General features: G+C 42.7%; 1 protein-coding gene and 2 pseudogenes across 4 annotated transcripts in view; 2 read left to right on the top strand and 1 right to left on the bottom strand.

Moving 5' to 3' along the window:
• SLFN13 (schlafen family member 13) overlaps nt 1-19035 on the top strand; it is a 73124-nt gene that overhangs the window by 16476 nt on the left and 37613 nt on the right. The window contains exon 2 of one of the 3 annotated variants that reach the window (XM_023190830.1): nt 6623-7312. In XM_023190830.1, coding sequence (XP_023046598.1) covers nt 6987-7312 — 326 coding nt within the window. In that variant the 5' untranslated portion in view covers nt 6623-6986. Of the gene's footprint in view, nt 1-6622; nt 7313-19035 lie in introns of those variants that run through there. The other 2 variants (XM_023190831.1, XM_023190832.1) reach the window with 2 other exon arrangements.
• On the top strand, nt 12976-17336 carry LOC111525423 (annotated as a pseudogene). The gene is made up of 2 exons (XR_002726100.2): nt 12976-13104; nt 14002-17336. The product of XR_002726100.2 is annotated as a mitochondrial import receptor subunit TOM20 homolog pseudogene (transcript).
• Nucleotides 15697-16944, bottom strand: LOC111525433 (annotated as a pseudogene).

The raw sequence follows: 19035 nt of genomic DNA, 5'->3' as shown, positions 1-19035 counted from the left end.
CGTGCCCAGCCCCGGATACCTTCCTCTTAATGTCCTAAACCCTCAGGAGCCCTCACCTGATATTACGTAGTTTGAGAAAAACTGCTCTGGCCCTCTCACTGATGTTTTTAAAGATTCTCTAGCTTCATAGTGAAATTAGTACCTGGAATGGACACAATGCTCTGTGGGAGTCCCAAGGATGCAAGGACAAGTATGGGAGTTCTGGGATGGACGAGAGGAGTTTATCAGGTGAAAAAGCTAGAGGAAGGCATTAGAGTTTCAGAGCACAGCTACACAAAGGTACAGAGTCCCTAGATCACATGGGGAGCGGTGACTACTTTGGTGCATGTGGAGTGGAAGCATTTGTTAAGTACTTAGTCTGGTCTCTGTCAGTTACTAAGTGTTATGTGGAATATTAAAGAAATGAAAGAGACAGTTCTTGCCTTTATGTAATTTCCTCAGGAAGCGCGTTCCATTATAAAAGCAAAGAAAAAGGAAGACCTATTAATTACTAGGTAAATGGACATCGAATGTCGTGTCTCCATTTGTCAGGTAGGGGTAGTCTGTGGCTTGCAGGGCAGGGCAGGGCAGGGCAGTAGAGTGGAAGCAATAGAGGATCTGATGTCTGAGAGACTTGGGTGCAGACACAGGCTCTGCCATTTCCTGGTGGTATGACACTGGACAATGGGCAAGTCATGTTGCCCGGGCTGGCCTCTAACTCCTGGGCTCAAGCGAGCTTTGCACCTCAGCCTCCTAAGTAGCTGGTATTACAGACATGCTACCTCACCCAGCTTTCACTTGACATATTTGAGTCCCTGTTTTCTCACATGAAAATGGGAATAAGTGTATCTGCCTTGGAGAATTTGGGAAGACTGGAGATATATGTAAACTTCCTGGGACAATCAATAAATAATAGATGTTCTTATTTTACACTCCTTTGGTTTCTAAAGGTGTTTGATTTTATTTTATTGTATTTATTTTTTTGAGATGGAATCTCACTCTGTTGCCCAGGCTGGAGTGCAGTAGCGTGATCTCAGATCACTGCAACCTCTGCCTCCCAGGTTCAAGAGATTCTCCTGCCTCAGCCTCCCAAGTAGCTGGGATTACAAACGCCTGCCACCACACCTGACTAATTTTTGTATTTGTTAGTAGAGATGGGGTTTTGTCATGTTGGCCAAGCTGGTCTCGAACTCCTGACTTCTGGTGATCGACCCGCCTCCGCCTCCCAGAGTGTGGGGATTACAGGCGTGAGTCACCCCACCCGGCATCTAAAGCCATTTTGAATATGTCCTCAAATTATCTTATTTTATCCATCCGTGTGTTTCTCCCAACCTTTTTTTTTTTTTTTTTTTTTTTTTTAAATGATGGTGATGGTGAAGGGAGAGGGGCTAAAGTTTACGGGAATAAAGGAAGGGAAGGGAAGGGAATGAAGTTGGGAGATTGGTGGGGGATGGGAAAGGAGGAACAAACTAATAGTCAAAGGGACCCTGCAGGCAGGAAGACATTAGGTCAGGGCAACAGATACACGATAACAGCTTCCAGGCTCAGTGGACACTAGAAGGACTCAAAACATCACATAAAAGGCAAAGCAGTCACCCGGGAGGCTAGCCAGGGGACCAAAAGGTGCATAGGAATGCCTGTGATTTTAGCACATTGATTTTGTATCCTGAGACTTTGCTGAAGTTGCTTATCAGCTTAGGGAGATTTGTGGGCTGAGACGGTGGGGTTTTTAAAATATACAATCATGTCATCTACAAACAGAGACAATTTGACTTCCTCTTTTCCTACTTTAATACCCTTTATTTCTTTCTCTTGCCTGATTTCCCTGGCCAGAACTTCCAATACTATGTTGAATAGGAGTGGTGAGAGAGGGCATCCTTGTCTTGTGCCGGTTTTCCAAGGGAATGATTCCAGCTTTTGCCCATTCAGTATGATATTGGCTGTGTGTTTGTCATAAACAACTCTTATTATTTTGAGATACATTCCATTGATACCTAGTTTATTGAGAGTTTTTAGCATGAAGAGGTGTTGAATTTTGTCAAAGGCCTTTTCTGCATCTATTGAGGTAATCATGTGATTTTTGTCATTGGTTCTGTTTATGTGATGGATTACGTTTATTGATTTGTGTATGTTGAACCAGCCTTGCATCCCAGGGATGAAGCTGACTTCATTGTGGTGGATAAGCTTTTTGATGTGCTGCTGGATTCAGTTTGCCAGTATTTTATTGAGGATTTTTCGCATTGATGTTCATCAGGGATATTGGGCTGAAATTTTCTTTTTTTGTTGTGTCTCTACCTGGTTTTGGTATCAGGATGATGCCAGTCTCATAAAATGAGTTAGGGAGGATTCCCTCTTTTTCTATTGTTTAGAATAATTTCAGAAGGAATGATACCAGCTCCTCTTTGTACCTCTGGTAGAATTCGTCTGTGAATCCTTCTGGTCCTGGGCTTTTTTTGGTTGGTAGGGTATTAATTACTGCCACAATTTCAGAACCTGTTATTGGTCTATTCAGGGATTCGGCTTCTTCCTGGTTTAGACTTGGGAGGGCGTATGCGTCCAGGAATTTATCCATTTCTTGTAGATTTTCTAGTTTATTTGCATAGAGGTGTTTATAGTATTCTCTGATGGTAGTTTGTATTTCTGTGGGATTGGTGGTGATATCCCCTTTATGATTTTTTATTGTGTCTATTTGATTCTTCTCTCTTTTCTTCTTTATTAGTCTGGCTAGTGGTTTATCTATTTTGTTGATCTTTTCAAAAAACCAGCTCCTGGATTCACTGATTTTTTGAAGGGGTTTTTGTGTCTCTATCTCCTTCAGTTCTGCTCTGATCTTAGTTATTTCTTGTCTTCCACTAGCTTTTGAATTTGTTTGCTGTTCACATCTCTAGTTCTTTTAATTGTGATGTTAGGGTGTCTATTTTAGATATTTCCTGCTTTCTCTTATGGGCATTTAGTGATATAAATTTCCCTCTACACACGGCTTTAAATGTGTTCCAGAGATTCTGGTGCGTTGTGTCTTTGTTCTCATTGGTTATGAAGAACACCTTTATTTCTGCCTTCATTTTGTTATTTACCCAGTAGTCATTCAGGAGCAGGTTGTTCAGTTTCCATGTACTTGTGCAGTTTTGAGTGAGTTTCTTAGTCCTGAGTTCTAAAGCTGAGGAGTGTTTTACTTCTAATTATGTGGTCAATTTTAGAATAAGTGCCATGAGGTGCTAAGAAGAATGTATATTCTGTTGATTTGCGGTGGAGAGCTCTGTAGATGTCTATTAGGTCCGCTTGGTTCAGAGCTGAGTTGAAGTCCTGAATATCCTTGCTAATTTTCTGTCTCGTTGATCTGTCTAATATTGACTGTAGGGTGTTAAAGTCTCCGACTATTACTGTGTGAGAGTATAAATCTCTTTGTAGGTCTCTAAGAATTCCCTTTATGAATCTGGGTGCTCCTGTATTGGGTGCATATATATTTAGGGTAGTTAGCTCTTCTTGTTGCATTGATCCCTTTACCATTATGTAATGCCCCTTTGTCTCTTTTGATCTTTGTTGGTTTAAAGTCTGTTTTATCAGACACTAGGATTGAAACACCTCCTTTTTTTTTTTTTTGCTTTCCATTTGCTTGGTAAATATTCCTCCATCTCTTTATTTTGAGCCTATGTGTATCTTTGCACGTGAGTTGGGTCTCCTGAATACAGCACACTGATGGGTCTAGACTCTTTATCCAATTTGCCAGTCTGTGTCTTTTAATTAGGGCATTTAGCACATTTACATTTAAGGTTCATACTGTTATGTGTGAATTTGATCCTGTTACTATGATGCTAGCTGGTTATTTTGCCTATAGTTGATGGTTTCTTCATAGTGTTGATGGTCTTTACAATTTGGTAAGTTTTTGCAGTGCCTGGTACTGATTGTTCTTTTCCATGTTTAGTGCTTCCTTCAGGAGCTCTTGTAAGGCAGGCCCGGTGGTGACAAAATCTCTCGGCATTTTCTTGTCTGTAAAGGATTTTATTTCTCCTTCACTTATGAAACTTAGTTTGGTTGGATATGAAATTCTGGGTTGAAAATTCTTTTCTTTAAGAATGTTGAATATTGGCCTCCACTCTCTTCAGGCTTGTAGGTTTTCTGCTGAGAGATCTGCTGTTAGTCTGATGGGCTTCCCTTTGTGGGTAACCTGATCTTTCTTTCTGGCTGCCCTTAACATTTTTTCCTTCATTTCAACCTTGGTGAATCTGATGATTATCTTGGGGTTGCTCTTTTCAAGGAGTATCTTTGTGGTGTTCTCTGTATTTCCTGAATTTGAATGTTGGCCTATCTTGCTAGGTTGGGGAAGTTCTCCTGAATAATATCCTGAAGAGCATTTTCCAAATTGGTTCCATTCTCCTCATCACTTTCAGATACAACAATCAAATGTAGGTTTGGTATTTTCACATAGTCCCATATTTCTTGGAGACTTGGTTCATTCCTTTTTATTCTTTTTTCTCTAATCTTGTCTTCTTGCTTTATTTCATTAAGTTGATCTTTAATCTCTGATATCCTTTCTTCCACTGGATTGATTCGGCTATTGATACTTGTGTATGCTTCATGAAGTTCTCGTGCTGTGTTTTTCAGCTCTGTCAGGTCATTTATGTTCTTCTCTAAACTGGCTATTCTAGTTAGCAATTTGTCTTACCTTTTTTTCAAGGTTCTTAGCTTCCTTGCATTGGGTTAGAATATGCTCCTTTAGCTCGGAGGAGTTTGTTATTACCCACTTTCTGAAGCCTACGTCTGTCAATTCGTCAAACTCATTCTCTGTCCAGTTTTCTTCCCTTGCTGCTGAGGAGTTGTGATCCTTTGGAGGAGAAGAGGCATTTTGGTTTTTGGAATTTTCAGCCTTTTTGCGCTGGTTTCTCCCCATCTTCGTGGATTTGTCTACCTTTTGTCTTTGATGTTGGTGACTTTTGGATGGGGTCTCTGAGTGGATGTGCTGTTCCTTTCTGTTTGTTAGTTTTCCTTCTAACAGTCATGCCTCTCTGCTGCAGATCTGCTTGATTTTGCTGAAGGTCCACTCCAGACCCTGTTTGCCTGGGTGTCACCAGTGGGGGCTGCCTGTTCTTTCCTTTGGAAACTTCATCCTAGAGGGGCACATGCCAGATGCCAGCCAGAGCTTTCCTGTATGAGGTTTTTGTTGGCCCCTACTGGGAGGTGTCTCCCAGTCAGGATACACAGGGGCCAGGGACCCACTTGAGGAGGCCATCTGACCCTTAGCAAGCTTGAACGCTGTGCTAGGAGATCTGCTGCTCTCTTCAGAGCTGTCAGGCAGGTACACTTAAGTCTTCTGACACTGCACCCACAGCCGCCTCTTCCCCCAGGTGCTCTGTCCCAGGGAGATGGGAGTTTTATTTATCTCACCCAACTTCTTAACATCTCTAAAATCTGGATGTGTCTCATAATAGATACCACCTCCTACTCACTGTCATCCAGGTTGCAGGCATAATCAAGTTGTGTGAACGCCTGGTATGAACGAGAAAGCACCAGCAACAATGAACAATAAACAATTACCAATAAAATTTGAGTAATTTCATTTGAAGTTACCACTTACAAATCTTGATTCTGACACTGCCACAACAGGATAAAAACATTCTTGTTTTTCTCCCTTTGGACCCTATGATCATTGAAATAATTTTTTTTTATTTTCAAAACAATGTTTGGCTCTATCTCCTAGGCTGGAGTGCAGTGGCATAATCTCAGCTCACTGCAACCTCTGCCTCCTGGGCTTGAGCAATCCTCCCACCTCAGCCTCCCGAGGAGCTGGGACTATAGGCATGCACCATTATGTCTAGCTCATTTTTGTATTTTTTCTAGAGACAGGGTTTCACCATGATGCCCAGGCTGGTCTTGAACTCCTGGGCTCAAGTGATCACCCATCTTGGCCTCTCAAAGTGCTAGGATTACAAGAGTGAGTCACCGTACCAAGCCTAAAACAAGGTTATAACTCTGTAGCACAAGTATATTATCACATCATGTAATTGTTCCTTGTTTGCCTGTGACAAAGAGAAGACCTTTTGTAATGGGGGGAACCTCAGATTGATCTGTATATGATGCAAGAATGTTTCAGGAAAGATGGCTTCAAGGGTCTCCCAGTCGAGGACTGCAGATAATTAACTGCCAATAAAAGCTTTTTACATGACTCCCTCTTCTCTGCAAATATCTTGCTAATGAGTACCTTCTTCCTGGGAAGGCTCCTGCTACCCCCATCAGTGGGGACTGTTTAGGGACATTTGGAGATTCATACACTTTGAGAGTAGGATGGGGAACAGGACTCATCTTTTTCAAGTAGCTGCAATGAGCCAGACACTTTATGTTACTTCATTTATTCCTCTCCATAGGAAATGTGCTATTCTTAGTTTTGTTTTACAAATGAGAGAGCAAAGTCTCAGAGAGGTTAGGGAATTTCCCAAGGTCAAAGTCATAATAAATACATGGGTTTAGATGAGGTTTACCAGATATTTCAAGCTTCTTTTCCTTTATAATTGTAATATAATGTTTATAGAAGAATATTTGAAATATCTGTAATTGATAATCAAATACATTAATCAATTAATTATAACTAATTGTCATAATCTGTATGATTCTTCTCCTTCCCCTAATTTTTCATTCTTTTCACATCTAGTGCTACCAGGACATTTGCGATGTACTCTGGAATCCCTCTGGAAGGAGCTGTCCTCACGGCATGAAGGATTAGAGGAGTTAATAAATAAGCAAACACAACCTTTCTCCTGGGGAATTGTGATCCTCTCTAGAAGCTGGGCTGTGGACCTGAATTTGCAGGAGAAGTCAGGAGTCATCTGTGATGCTCTGCTGATAGCACAGAACAGCCCTGGTAGGGCCAGGACTACTGCACTTGCACTGCTCTTACACTGAAGCAGAACCTGGTGAACCTGGGGGGCTACACCAGGAAGGTGTGTGTCAGGGCCAAGGTCCTCTGCCTGAGTCCTGAGAGCAGCGCAGAGGCCTTGGAGGCTGCAGTGTCTCTGATGGATTACCCCACGTCCTATAGCCTTGCAGGCACCCAGCACATGGAAGCCCTGCTGCAGTCCCTCGTGATTGTCTTGCTTGGCTTCAGGTCTCTCTTGAGTGACCAGCTTGGCTGTGAGGTTTTAAATCTGCTCACAGCCCAGCAGTATGAGATATTCTCCAGAAGCCTCCACAAGAACAAAGAATTGTTTGTCCATGGCTTACTTGGCTCAGGGAAGACCATCATGGCCATGAAGATCATGGAGAAGATCAGGAATGTGTTTCACTGTGAGGCACATGGAATTGTCTACGTTTGTGAAAGTCAGTCTCTGAGGAACTTCATCAGGTAAACAATTGGACCTATGTCTCTAAGTATTATTTAATCTGGGTTTAATGTTCTCTGCTAAGTAACCTTGTTCCTTGAAAATTAAGTGGTAAAATTATCTGTGACAACAAGCTGTGTTTAGGAGAGCAGAATGGGGTAATTTTTTCTACCTTTTTTAGCTAAAGAAAACCGACTCAGGTCATTTTTCATTTTCTTGAGACAGAGTCTTGCTCTGTCACCCAGGGCTGGAGTACAGTGGCGCCATCACGACTCATTGCAGCCTCAACCTCCTGAGGTCAAGCATTCCTCCCACCTCAGGCTCCTGAGAAGCTAGGACCCAGTTGCATGCCATCATGCCTGGATAATTTAAAAATATTTTTGTAAAAACACTATGTAGCCCAGGCTGGAGTGATCATAGTTCAGCATATTCCTGAACTCCTGGGCTGAAGTGATCCTCCTGCCTCAGCCTCCCCAATTGCTGAGATTATAGGCATGAGCCACTGTGCCAGGCTCAGTTGGGTTTGGATGGTGCCTGCCTACCTCTGCAATCTGGCTTTAGCTAGCTGGGACTTACTTCATTAAAGATCTGAAAATCCACCCAGCCATGGTAAAATAAAACAAAATGCTTTTAAAATTTAAGTTAACTTTTTATTTTAGAATATTCATAGACTTACAGAAAAGTTGCAAAGATAGTACAGAAAGTTCCTGTGGACCCCTCACTCAGTTCCCTCTTTCATTACTACATTACTGTGGTTCACTTGTCACAACCATAGTACAGTGCTGTGAACCAAACTCCACAATTTATCTGGATTTCCCAGTTTTCTCCTACTGTGCTTTGTCTGTTCCAGGATCCCATCCAGGACACCATATGACATTTAGCAGTTATGTCTCCTTAGCTTCCTTGGATCTATGATAATTTTTCAGACTTTATTTTTGAAGACCTGGATAGTTTTGAGAAGCACTGTTCAGGCATTTCGTAGAATGTTCCTTTTGGGTTTGTCTGATGTTTTTCTCATGGTTAGGCTGGAGTTACAGGTTGTCAACTTAAAAATCACACAATTTATAAGTTTAGAAAGGAGATTTTATTTATTATAAAGTGTTACAACCTGCAGGCTGGCCATCCTGATTGGGGGGAAGCTTAGGCAGAAAGGCAGCACTTTGAGAGAAGGGAGGATGGAACAGGGATTTGTGCTGAATGGCTTGGGAAAGTATACATATTCATCAGGTTATAGGAGGAAGCTATGAATACTCCTGAGAGCGGTTGTGCATATGCATGGAGAGTAAACATGCTTATTGTGTGTATTGTCCCATGTTCGCTTTTTAGTAGAGACAACTTTTTTGTTTTTTTGAGATGGAGTTTTGCTCTGTCACCTAGGCTGGAGTGCAGTGGTATGATCTCAGCTCACTGCAACTGCTGCCTCTTGGGTTCAAGGAAATTCTCCTGCCTCAGCCTCCCGAGTAGCTGGGACTACAGGCGTGTGTCACCATACCTGTCTAATTTTTGTGTTTTTAGTAGAGACGAGGTTTCGCCATGTTGGTCAGCCTGGTCTTGAACTCCTGACCTCAGGTGATCAACCTGTCTTGGCCTCCCAAAGTGTTGGGATTACAGGCGTGAGCCTCCGCGCCCAGCCAGTAGAGACTTAACTTTTATATGTATTACAATTAGACCCTATATGTTTTGACTTTTATATCTATTACAATTAGACCCTATACATCAAAAGTCTTTTCAGGACAAGAAGGCACTCAAGTGCTCAGACTCGAAACCAGCCAGAACCTGTCCATGGTTGGTGGTCTTGTTATTAGGAGAAAGTTCCTAAAATCAGTCTCTTGTCCAGTCAAAGTTGTAGTCATGGCTGGTGGAGCAGGGGGTCAGTTGGTTCATGTCTGGCAGTGGATGAGCTGCAGTTGTTTTAATATTGCTTATCTCCAGGCCAGTGCTTGTTTAGCTGATAGAAGAAAAGAAAAAGCTTGTGGCCATTAGAACATAGTTTATTCTTTAACTGTAGGGATGTGTGACTTAACTTGGTCCTATTTATAACTTGGTATCTCATTGCCACAAAGAGACTGTTTCATCAGTCTTATGATGTTTATTTTAACCTGAGTGCTGGTCAGTTGTTGTGTCTAAACTGCAAAAGAGAGCGGTTATAATGAGGTGCAGCTGACTGGCCATCCCATCATGCTTGCAAATTCAGCTTTTAAGGTTTTTCTGGGGTTCCCTTGGCCAAGAGGGGGTCTGTTCAGTGGTTGGGGGGCTTAGGATTTTATTTTTCATACTCAAGGTTTTCAAGAGGAGAACCACAGGAGTGAACTGTAATTGTCATCATATCATATCAAGCGTGTATGCAATCAACATGTCTTATCATGTTGATATTAACCTTGACCACATGAGTCAGGAAGTGTTTGCCAGGTTAATCCACTGTAGTTACTTTCCCTCCCTCAAATGTCATAAGTGCAGTTCACACTCAAAGGGTGGGGATTGAAGTGCCACTTCCTTCATGTGGGGAGAGAGGATGAAGCTATTATACATACGTTATTTGGAATTCTTCTGTATAGGAGACCATTTACTCATTCATTCAATCCTTTACTCATATGAATGAACTTATAGGTACTTATTTAATATTTTGTGTTATATTTGAATACTACATTGTTTATTTAGTTGCTCAAATTGTTCTAGTATTAGCCATTGGAAGTTCTTTCTTTTTTTATTTATTTTATTTTGCTTTAAGTTCTGGGATACATGTGCAGAACATGCAGGTTTGTTACATAGGTATGCCATGGTGGTTTGCTGCACCAATCAACCTGTCATCTAGGTTTTAAGCCCTGCTCATTAAGTATTTGTCCTAATGTTCTCCCTCTCCTTGCCCCCCTACCCTCTGACAGGCCCCAGTGTGTGATGTTCCCCTTTGGGTGTCTGTGTGTTCTCATTGCTCAGCTCCCATTCATGAGTGAGAACATGTGGTGTTTGGTTTTCTGTTCCTGTGTTAGTTTGCTGAGAATGATGGCTTCCAGCTTCATCCACGTCTTTGCAAAGGACGTGAACTCATTCTTTTGTATGGCTGCATAGTGTGTATGTGCCACATTTTCTTAATCCAGTCTATCATTGATGGGCATTTGGGTTGGTTCCAAGTTTTTGCTATTGTAAATAGTGCTGCAATAAACATATATGTGCATGTGTCTTTATAGTAGAATGATTTATAATCCTTTGGGTATATACCCAGTAATGGGAATGCTGGGTCAAGTGGTATTTCTGGTTCTAGGTCCTTGAGGAATTGCCACATTGTCTTCCACAATGGTTAAATTAACCAACATTGTAAAAGCATTCCTATTTCTCCACATCCTCTCCAGCACCTGTTATTTTCTGACTTTTTAATAATCGTCATTCTAACTGGCATGAGATGGTATCTCATTGTGGTTTTGATTTGCTTTTCTTTAATGACTAGCGATGATGAGCTTTTTTGCATATGTTTTTTGGATGCATAAATGTCTTTTTATTTGAGACAGAGTCTTACTCTGTCACCCAGGCTGGAGGGCAGTGGTGCGATCTCGGCTTACTGAAACCTCTGCCTCCCGGGTTCAAGCAATTCTCCTCCCTCAGCCTCCTGAGTAACTGGGATTAACGGCACCCGCCATGATGCCCAGCTAATTTTTGTATTTTTATAGAGATGGGGTTTCACCATATTGGCCAGGGTGATCTCGAATTCCTGACCTCAAGTGATCCGCCTGCCTCAGCCTCCCAAAGTGCTGGGATTACATACATGAGCCACTGCACCTGGTCATAAATGTCTTCTTTTGAGAAGTGTCTCTTCATATCCTTTGCCCACTTTTTGATGTTTTTTTTTTTTTCTTGTAAGTTTGTTTAAGTTCCTTGTAGACCCTGGATATTAGTCCTTTGTCAGATGGGTAGATTGCAAACATTTTCTCCCATTCTGTAGGTTGCCTGTTCAGTCTGATGATAGTTTCTTTTGCTGTGCAGAAGCTCTTTAGTTTGATTGGATCCCATTTGTCAATTTTAGCTTTTGGTGCAATTGCTTTTGTTTTTAGTCATAAAGTCTTTGCCCATGCCTATGTCCTGAATGATATTGCCTAGGTTTTCTTCTAGTGTTTTTATGGTTTTGAGTTTTACATTCAAGCCTTTAATCCGTCTTGAGTTAATTTTTGTGTATGGTGTAAGGAAGGAGTATAGTTTCTGTTTTTTGCATATGGCTAGCCAGTTTTCTCAGCACAATTTATTAAATAGGGAATCCTTTCCCCATTGTTTGTTTTGTCAGTTTTGTCGAAGATCAGATGGTTGTAGATGTGTGGTGTTATTTCTTAGGTCTCTATTCTGTTTCATTGGTTGATGTATCTGTTTTGGTACCAGTACCATGCTGTTTTGGTCACTGTAGGCTTGTAGCATAGTTTGAAGTTAGGTAGTGTGATGCCTCCAGATTTGTTCTTTTTGCTTAGGATTGTCTTGGCTATGTGGGCTCTTTTTCTGTTTACAGTAGTTTTTTCTAATTCTGCGAAGAAAGTCACTGGTAGTTTGATGGCAATGGCATTGAATCTATAAATTACTTTGGGCAGTATGGCCATTTTCACAATATTGATTCTTCCTATCCATGAGCATGGAATGTTTTTCCATTTATTTGTATCCTCTCTTATTTCCTTAAGGAGTGGTTTGTAGTTCTTGAAGAGGTCCTTCATGTCCCTTGTAAGTTGTGTTCCTAGGTATTTTATTCTCTTTGTAGCAATTGTGAATGGGAGTTCACTCATGATTTGGCTTTCTGCTTGTATACTGTTGGTGTATAGGAATGCTTGTGATTTTTTTTCCTCTGCCCCAGCCCTAAAATCAGCCATTTCTCCATGAAGCTCTGGTTCCTTTTATTGAAGAATGGCAAAACCAAGATCTGTGCCCTCACTGCTATTTGTTTGTTTGCTTAATTTGTTGATGTTGACTATTCTGGCTTTTGCCAGATGTCACTGTATATGGTTGCAGTGCCCATGGCACACATTAGCCATGTGTAGCAAATTAGTGCTTGCTATGCGGCTGGTCCAAATTGAGATGACATGTAAGTGTAAAATATACACTGGGATTCAAAAACTAGTGTGACAAAGAATGAAAAATTACATGAATAATTTTAAATGGATTACATGTCAAAATGAGAATATTTTGGAAATATTTAGTTGAATAAAATATTTTATTAAAAGTAATGCTGCCTATTTATTTTTACCTTTTAAAAATGTGCTTACTATATTAAAATCACGGTTATGTATTGCATGATATTTCTGTTGGATGGCACTAGTATATGGATCATTAGAATAGGTCTGCTAATTGTTAAAATTAATCTGCTCTTCATTAGACTAGACCAGTGGCTCTCAATAGAGTGGGGGTGGTGGTAGTGGTGGTGGTGGTGGATTTTGCCCTCCAAGGGACATAATATCTGGAGATATTTACGATTGTCACCACTTGAGGGGAGTGTGTTAATGGTACCTAATGGGTAGAGGCCAGGGATACTGCTGAACATCCTAGAAGGTACAGGATAGCCCCCCCCAAGAAAGAATTTTCCACCCCCAATCTCAATAGTGCCAAGGCTGACAAATCCTGTACTATAAGAAGAAGGAGTATATTTCTATCCTCCTTAAATATGTATTCCAGAATGGAAGGGCAGAAGTGGTTAGAGTTTTAATCTGATCACAGTGGTGGAATGTTTTGCTTTAGGACAATTAATGCTGATGCACTGAGGTTCCTATATGCTGGGGAGCTGGAAAATGGAATGAAGAATCTTAGAAGATTCCATGCCCCCAGTAAGGACCCCAATCTTTTTGATGCTGAAGTAATAGAGTTGCAAAAACTGTTTGTTCTTGTGAAGTGGTAGTGATATGTCAAAGACAAGTAAGAGAAGTAGTTTCCTCAGAAAGATAGACTATCTTCAGTGGATATTAGAAAATAAGGACATTAATGTCTCTCAAATTCTATGGTCCTATGTTGATCAGTTTCAAGATGTTACTAAGTGTTTATATAAATCTAGTAGAGGGGGTCTCTAAGAATCCCAGGGAAAAATTAAGAAATTAAGCCCAAAACATCTAATTCTTTAAATATGCTAACTCTTTAAGAAACAGTGGCGGGGTGCGGTGGCTCACGCCTGTAATCCCAGCACTTTGGGAGGCAGAGGCTGGTAGATCATGAGGTCAGGAGTTCGAGACCAGCCTGGCCAACATGATGAAACCCCGTCTGTACTAAAAATACAAAAATTAGCTGGGTGTGGTGGCAGGCGCCTGTAATCCCAACTACTTGGGAGGCTGAGTCAGGAGAATTGCTTGAACCCGGGAGATGGAGGTTGCAGTGAGCCCAGATGGTGCCACTACACTCCAGCCTGGGCAACAAAGAGCGAAACTCCGTCTCAAAAAGAAAAAAAAAAATTGCCGGGCGTGGTGGCCGTGCCTGTAATCCCAGCTACGCTGAAGGCTGAAGTGAAAGGATCATTTGAGTCTGGGAGGCGCAGGTTGTAGTGAGTTGAATCAAGCCACTGCACTCCAACCTGGAGTGACAGAACGAGAACGTGTCTCAAAAACAAACAAGCAAAAAATCAAAACAAACAAATAAACAAAAACAAAAGAAACACTCTCCAGGCATGGAGAAAATAATATAAACTCAGTGGTAATCCTATACGCATGACTCTCTCTGAAACTTGCACAAATAGAATAAATGCATTAACGATTTTAATCTTCAGAACCCTGAATCTTGCTTTCCGAGTGCCTGTCCTGCCGGCGTCGGGTCTGCGCGGCTCCCTGTGCTCAGATGGTTCGTGGGCATCCGCTCCTTTCCCCCATCGCCACAGTCCACACTCCGCGTTCTGGGGAAGAGTCTGGGTCGGAAGGGAGCCATCGCCGCTGCGGTATGCGGGGCCCTTTTCATCGGGTACTGCATCTACTGCGACCGCAAAAGACAAAGTGACCCCAACTTAAAGAACAGGCTTCCAGAGGAAAGAAAGAAACAGAAGCTGGCCGAGGAGAGAGTTGAGCTTTCCAAGTTTGCTGACCTTAAAGATGCTGAAGCTGCTCAGAAATTCTTCCTTGAAGAGATACAGCTTTGGTGAAGAGATCCTAGCTCAAGGTGTAGACCACCTGACAAATCCAAGTTCTGTGTGTGGACAGCCACAGCAGTTATTGCAAGTGCTACAACAAACTCTTCCACCACCAGTGATTCAGATACTTCTGACAAAGCCCCTACCAGTTAATTAGACACTTGTAAGTGCTCAGCGCTTGGCTGAAGATGATGTGGAATGAGAAACAAATGTCATAATAATAAAATCTCAGTTAAAATACTTAAAAAATTCTTAACTTGGTAGTTGAGCATAAGGGCAAAATGCTTGTTATGAACCATTCTACACTGAAATCTACCCAAGTTAATGTTTACTTTGTGTAAATCCATTTGGTTAATTTTTTCCAGTGAAAAGCATATTTTGATAGAGATCTTTTCACTTTATAAGTACACTATGAGTTACTGAAATATCACAGATGTTCATTTCTAAAACATGCGATTATAATGTACATATGGCCTTGCTTATGTTAAAAACACCCAGTGGTCTGTGTTGAAAGACAATATGAGACGTGGTCTCCTCCCTTAATCTCAAAAAAAAATTTCTAGAAATTAAAGCTTCTGCATGGGAATCAGACTCTTTACTCATCATAAGGAAATCCTTGAATTATACTGACTCTGTTGCAATAATCAAAAATTTAAAGGCCATACTAACTGGAAGCAGACCCAGAAAACAGAAACAGGAAAACAATGGCTTAATTTAGTACATTCAATATTCTTGATATCCTTGTCATTAACCATAATTTAATTGGAGTAATATTTTTGCTCCTTAATTTTTCAACATTGTATAAAGAATTTTCCATCCAAAGTAATGTGAGGCGGAGCTACCTGAATTTCAGTGGCAATAAGACAAAAATATTTTGACCCGCAGCTTTCGCAGGACCACTCTGAAGGAAAGTTAACTCTGTGAAGTTTAATTTCTATCTTCCTTGGCCTACATTTTTTCAAAGGTAGCGATTTTTGGTGACCTGAAACCCAAGCTGCGCCTGTCCTTTTCAATGACTAAGTGGTTACAAACCAAAAAAGATTGAACACTGACTGATGAGGGAGAGCTGGCAACTCTACTTCCTGTGTTACTTCTCAAAGTGGGGTCTGGGAACACACTGGGGTACTTGGATCCACAGGATATGCACTGGCCTCAGAAAGGCAATACCATCCAGTGTGGTGAGGGCGCAGACACCAGTGTTCTCGCTACTGCTGCTGAGACTGTGAAATGGTACAACTTTCTGTGGGAAAAGTAATATTCATTACTTCTAATTATTTATACCCGAGCAATTGTGCGCACACATAAGTGCATATTTGCTGCAAATCTCAGCTAAAGTCAATATTAGCTAAAGGTCTTTAATTAGGCTTAGGGTTGTTATCCACATTTCAGATAGTATAAATACTACCATTCATTAATAATGTTAAGGCAATGTTGCTAAAAATTGTTTTTACACCTTAGGTTAGGCATGTGCAGGAATTCAATGGCTACAAGTTACATGGCATTAGTCTGGCTTTAGCTATATGATGAGGAAAATCAGGAATTCCATTCTAAGATATGTCGTGTTTGGTAAGGACATTCTAAGCAAATTAGGAAGGCAGGTGCATGGAAGAAAAAATGATATTCATACCTCCTCCTCCAGAATATCACAAGCCAAATAGATGTGGGACATGACTACTTGATGGGACTCTGATTTTAACTTCTTGGATTGTAAACTCCAAAGTTTCATACAGGAGTTGCCAAATCCAGCAGCAAGCGGCTTGCTATTGGGGGAGATTTCTGCAGTGTTCAACAGCTGCTAGGTGTTATAGATGGCATAGAAGCAGGTGGTGGTGAGGGAGGGAGGCCCATCCTTGACTTGCTTAATGCTCTCCTGTAAGACCTCCAGGGCAGCCTCCTTCTGCAGAATAGGGCTGGGCGTGTCATGGGCCTCCAAATCATTGTTCTCACTTCGGGAGGAGATGCCACTTGCATACAGCTGGTAGTCTGTTGTCTTGGCAGGCTGCACGTCCAGATGAATATGTAAGGTGAGGACTTTGCACAGGGCAGTATTGTTGTCACTTTGGAGGTAGCGGATAAGGTAGTTGTAGCTGTCGTCTTGGAGACGGACCACGTACTTTTTATCTAGGAATGCTCGAAGCTTGAAGTTAGATAGGATGTCCTGGATATGTAGCTGCTCAATGACCTCCTTCTGGCTAGCGTTCTGCAGAAACATTCCATGGAAGCGGCTGTAAAAACTTTCCACTGTGCTCTTTGGACCGTTCTGGACCAGGCTGAGATGGAGGTAGACAAAGAGAGGATAGAGGAGAGGCTTCACTTCGTGGCTATGCTGTGAATCAGAATCGATGAGAAAAAATTCCGCTGTCGTCCAAACTGTACTTTATATTGCTGGGATTCTGCCTGGCAAGGGGCTGCAGACACTATGTTGGCACAACGAGATTCTGATTGTACTGTGAGATTGGCCACCATCTCTTCAGCAGTCTGTGGCAGCCGTGGTCCTTGCTTCAGGGGACCGTCTGAGTCCATGTACTGCCAGTGTTTGAGGTAGCAAGACACTACCATCTGGATCTGCTCTGTACGCACTCATTTCATGACTGAACATCCCAGGCGGCTCCGGCTCCTCCCCCCGCCCCCCCTCCCCCGCAGTCGCCGCCTACCGGATCGCGTTGCTTCCGCCTCCATTGTCTTTGCTGCAGGTCTCGCTCCAACTGCCGGCTCAGCTGGGCCTCTGAGCCCCGCGCCCCTCCGCCCCCGCCGCCGCTCCGGGCGGCCGCTCCATGACTCTTTCTTTTAATTATTATTTTTTTAGAGGGTCTCGCTATGTTATACAGGCTGGTCTCAAACTCCGAAGCGATCTTTCCACCTTGGCCTCCCAAAGTGCTGGGATTACAGGCGTGAGCCACCTCGCCTGGTCCAAGAATCCTTTCTTTACTAAGATTTTTCATGAAGATTTAGAGGGTCTTAGTATTATTTAGTAACAAAAATACAAGAAAATCAAATTTAATGCTTCTAAAGTTATACCCTTTGTTAAAATTGTTTCATGAATCCAAGGTTTACACAATGCTTCTGAATCTTCTCCCTGATTCTCCCTGGGGTGAAATAAACATTTTCTTTGAAAATGCAAAGAAGGCATTTTCAAGACTTGTCGGATTGCTTTGGAATTTCTAAAATAACTACACTTAGTTATCAAGTCAGACGAGTGTATTCCCTGCACTAAATAGAACAGTATGAGAATGTAAACGTGGCCTTCCGCTAAATCGGGTATAATGGAAATGAATATTAGCTTGCTATCTTCCCTGCTCAGCCTCCTGAGTAGCTAGCACTACAGACAGTGCTGCTAAGCCTAGGTAGCTAGTTTTGTTTGTTTTTGTTTTTTGATGGAGTTTTACTCTTGTCGCCCAGGCTGGAGTGCAGTGGTGCGATCTCGGCTCACTGCAACCTCCGCCTCCTGGGTTCAAGCGATTCTCCTGCCTCAGCCTCCCTAGTAGCTGGGATTATAGGTGTGTGCCACCACGCCCAACTAATTTTTGTATTTTTGGTAGAGACGGGGTTTCGCTATTTTGCCCAGCGCTGGTCTCGAACTCCTGACCTCAGGAGATCCGCCCATCTCGGCCTCCCTAAGTGCTGGGATTACAGGCGTGAGCAACCGCGCCCAGCCTAGTTTTGTTTTTTGTAGAGACAGGAGTCTAGCTTTGTTGCCCAGGCTGCCTAGGCTCAACCAATCCTCCCGCTTTGGCCTCCCAAATTATTGGGATTACAGGCGTGAGCCACCGTGCCCAGCCTACAGTGGCTTTTGATACTCTGGGAAAACACAGCTAATTATGTACGCCTACAGAGTTATTCCATTTGTACCATCAGAGTAACGTTTTCAGCCGTCCTATTTCTCTGGCAAAACATTTTGGGCCCTCAGTGACTTTTTGCTGAATGGGTGACCCGCTCCCTGCACAAAGCCATAAGAATCACTTGAGAGCTGAGGGTCTGGGGAGGCGCGAAGAGAAGGCTGAGAAGGCGATCTTGCTTTCCTACACCTGCAAAGGGAAAGAGGAGCGCTGCACTCTCTCATTACTGGGGAGGACAGGAAAATGCTGCCACCGTGGAGACAGACGACTACTGCGTGGGCTTTAATCCAGCGTGGGCGTGGGGCAGCGCTGGGGCTGGATCTTCCGCCCTGCTCCTTCCGGGGAGAAGGGAAGGGAGTCGAGGTCATGAGGGGAGGGAAAGGAAAGGAGGCGCCGGAGGGACGATGGGGCGGTGGGAAGTCGGAAGAAGGAAGGGTCGGGAGGGAGGGAAACAGGTCCAGGAGGAAACGCGGGGCTTCATTTTCTAAGGTGGTAGTGGATGCGCTGGTGGTGGTACACTTTTTTGTATGTCTGAAATATTTCATAACTAACATTTAAGAAATCATTTTTTTTTGAGTGGGTCTCACTCTTATCGCCAAAGCTGGAGTGCAGCGGTGCGATCACGGTTGATGCAGCCTTGATTTCCTGAGCCCGTAAGATTCACCTTGGCCTCCCAAAGTGTCGGGATTCCGTGAGCCACCGTGCCTGGACTAAGGAATAGTTCTGAACCTCATTCCCCAGGGATGGCCACAGGCGGTGTCGCCAGGATGTTTCCCTGGTAACTGGTGACGTCCTTAGTTCCCAGGGCTGCTCTCCTGCGTGCTGTGACAGCCATTGGTGGGGG

This window comes from Piliocolobus tephrosceles, chromosome 16 (genome assembly GCF_002776525.5).
Source record: "Piliocolobus tephrosceles isolate RC106 chromosome 16, ASM277652v3, whole genome shotgun sequence".
In the NCBI taxonomy this organism is placed as follows: domain Eukaryota; kingdom Metazoa; phylum Chordata; class Mammalia; order Primates; family Cercopithecidae; genus Piliocolobus; species Piliocolobus tephrosceles.
Note: the sequence above shows the minus strand (reverse complement) of the source record. Positions and strands in the feature narration are given on the sequence as shown.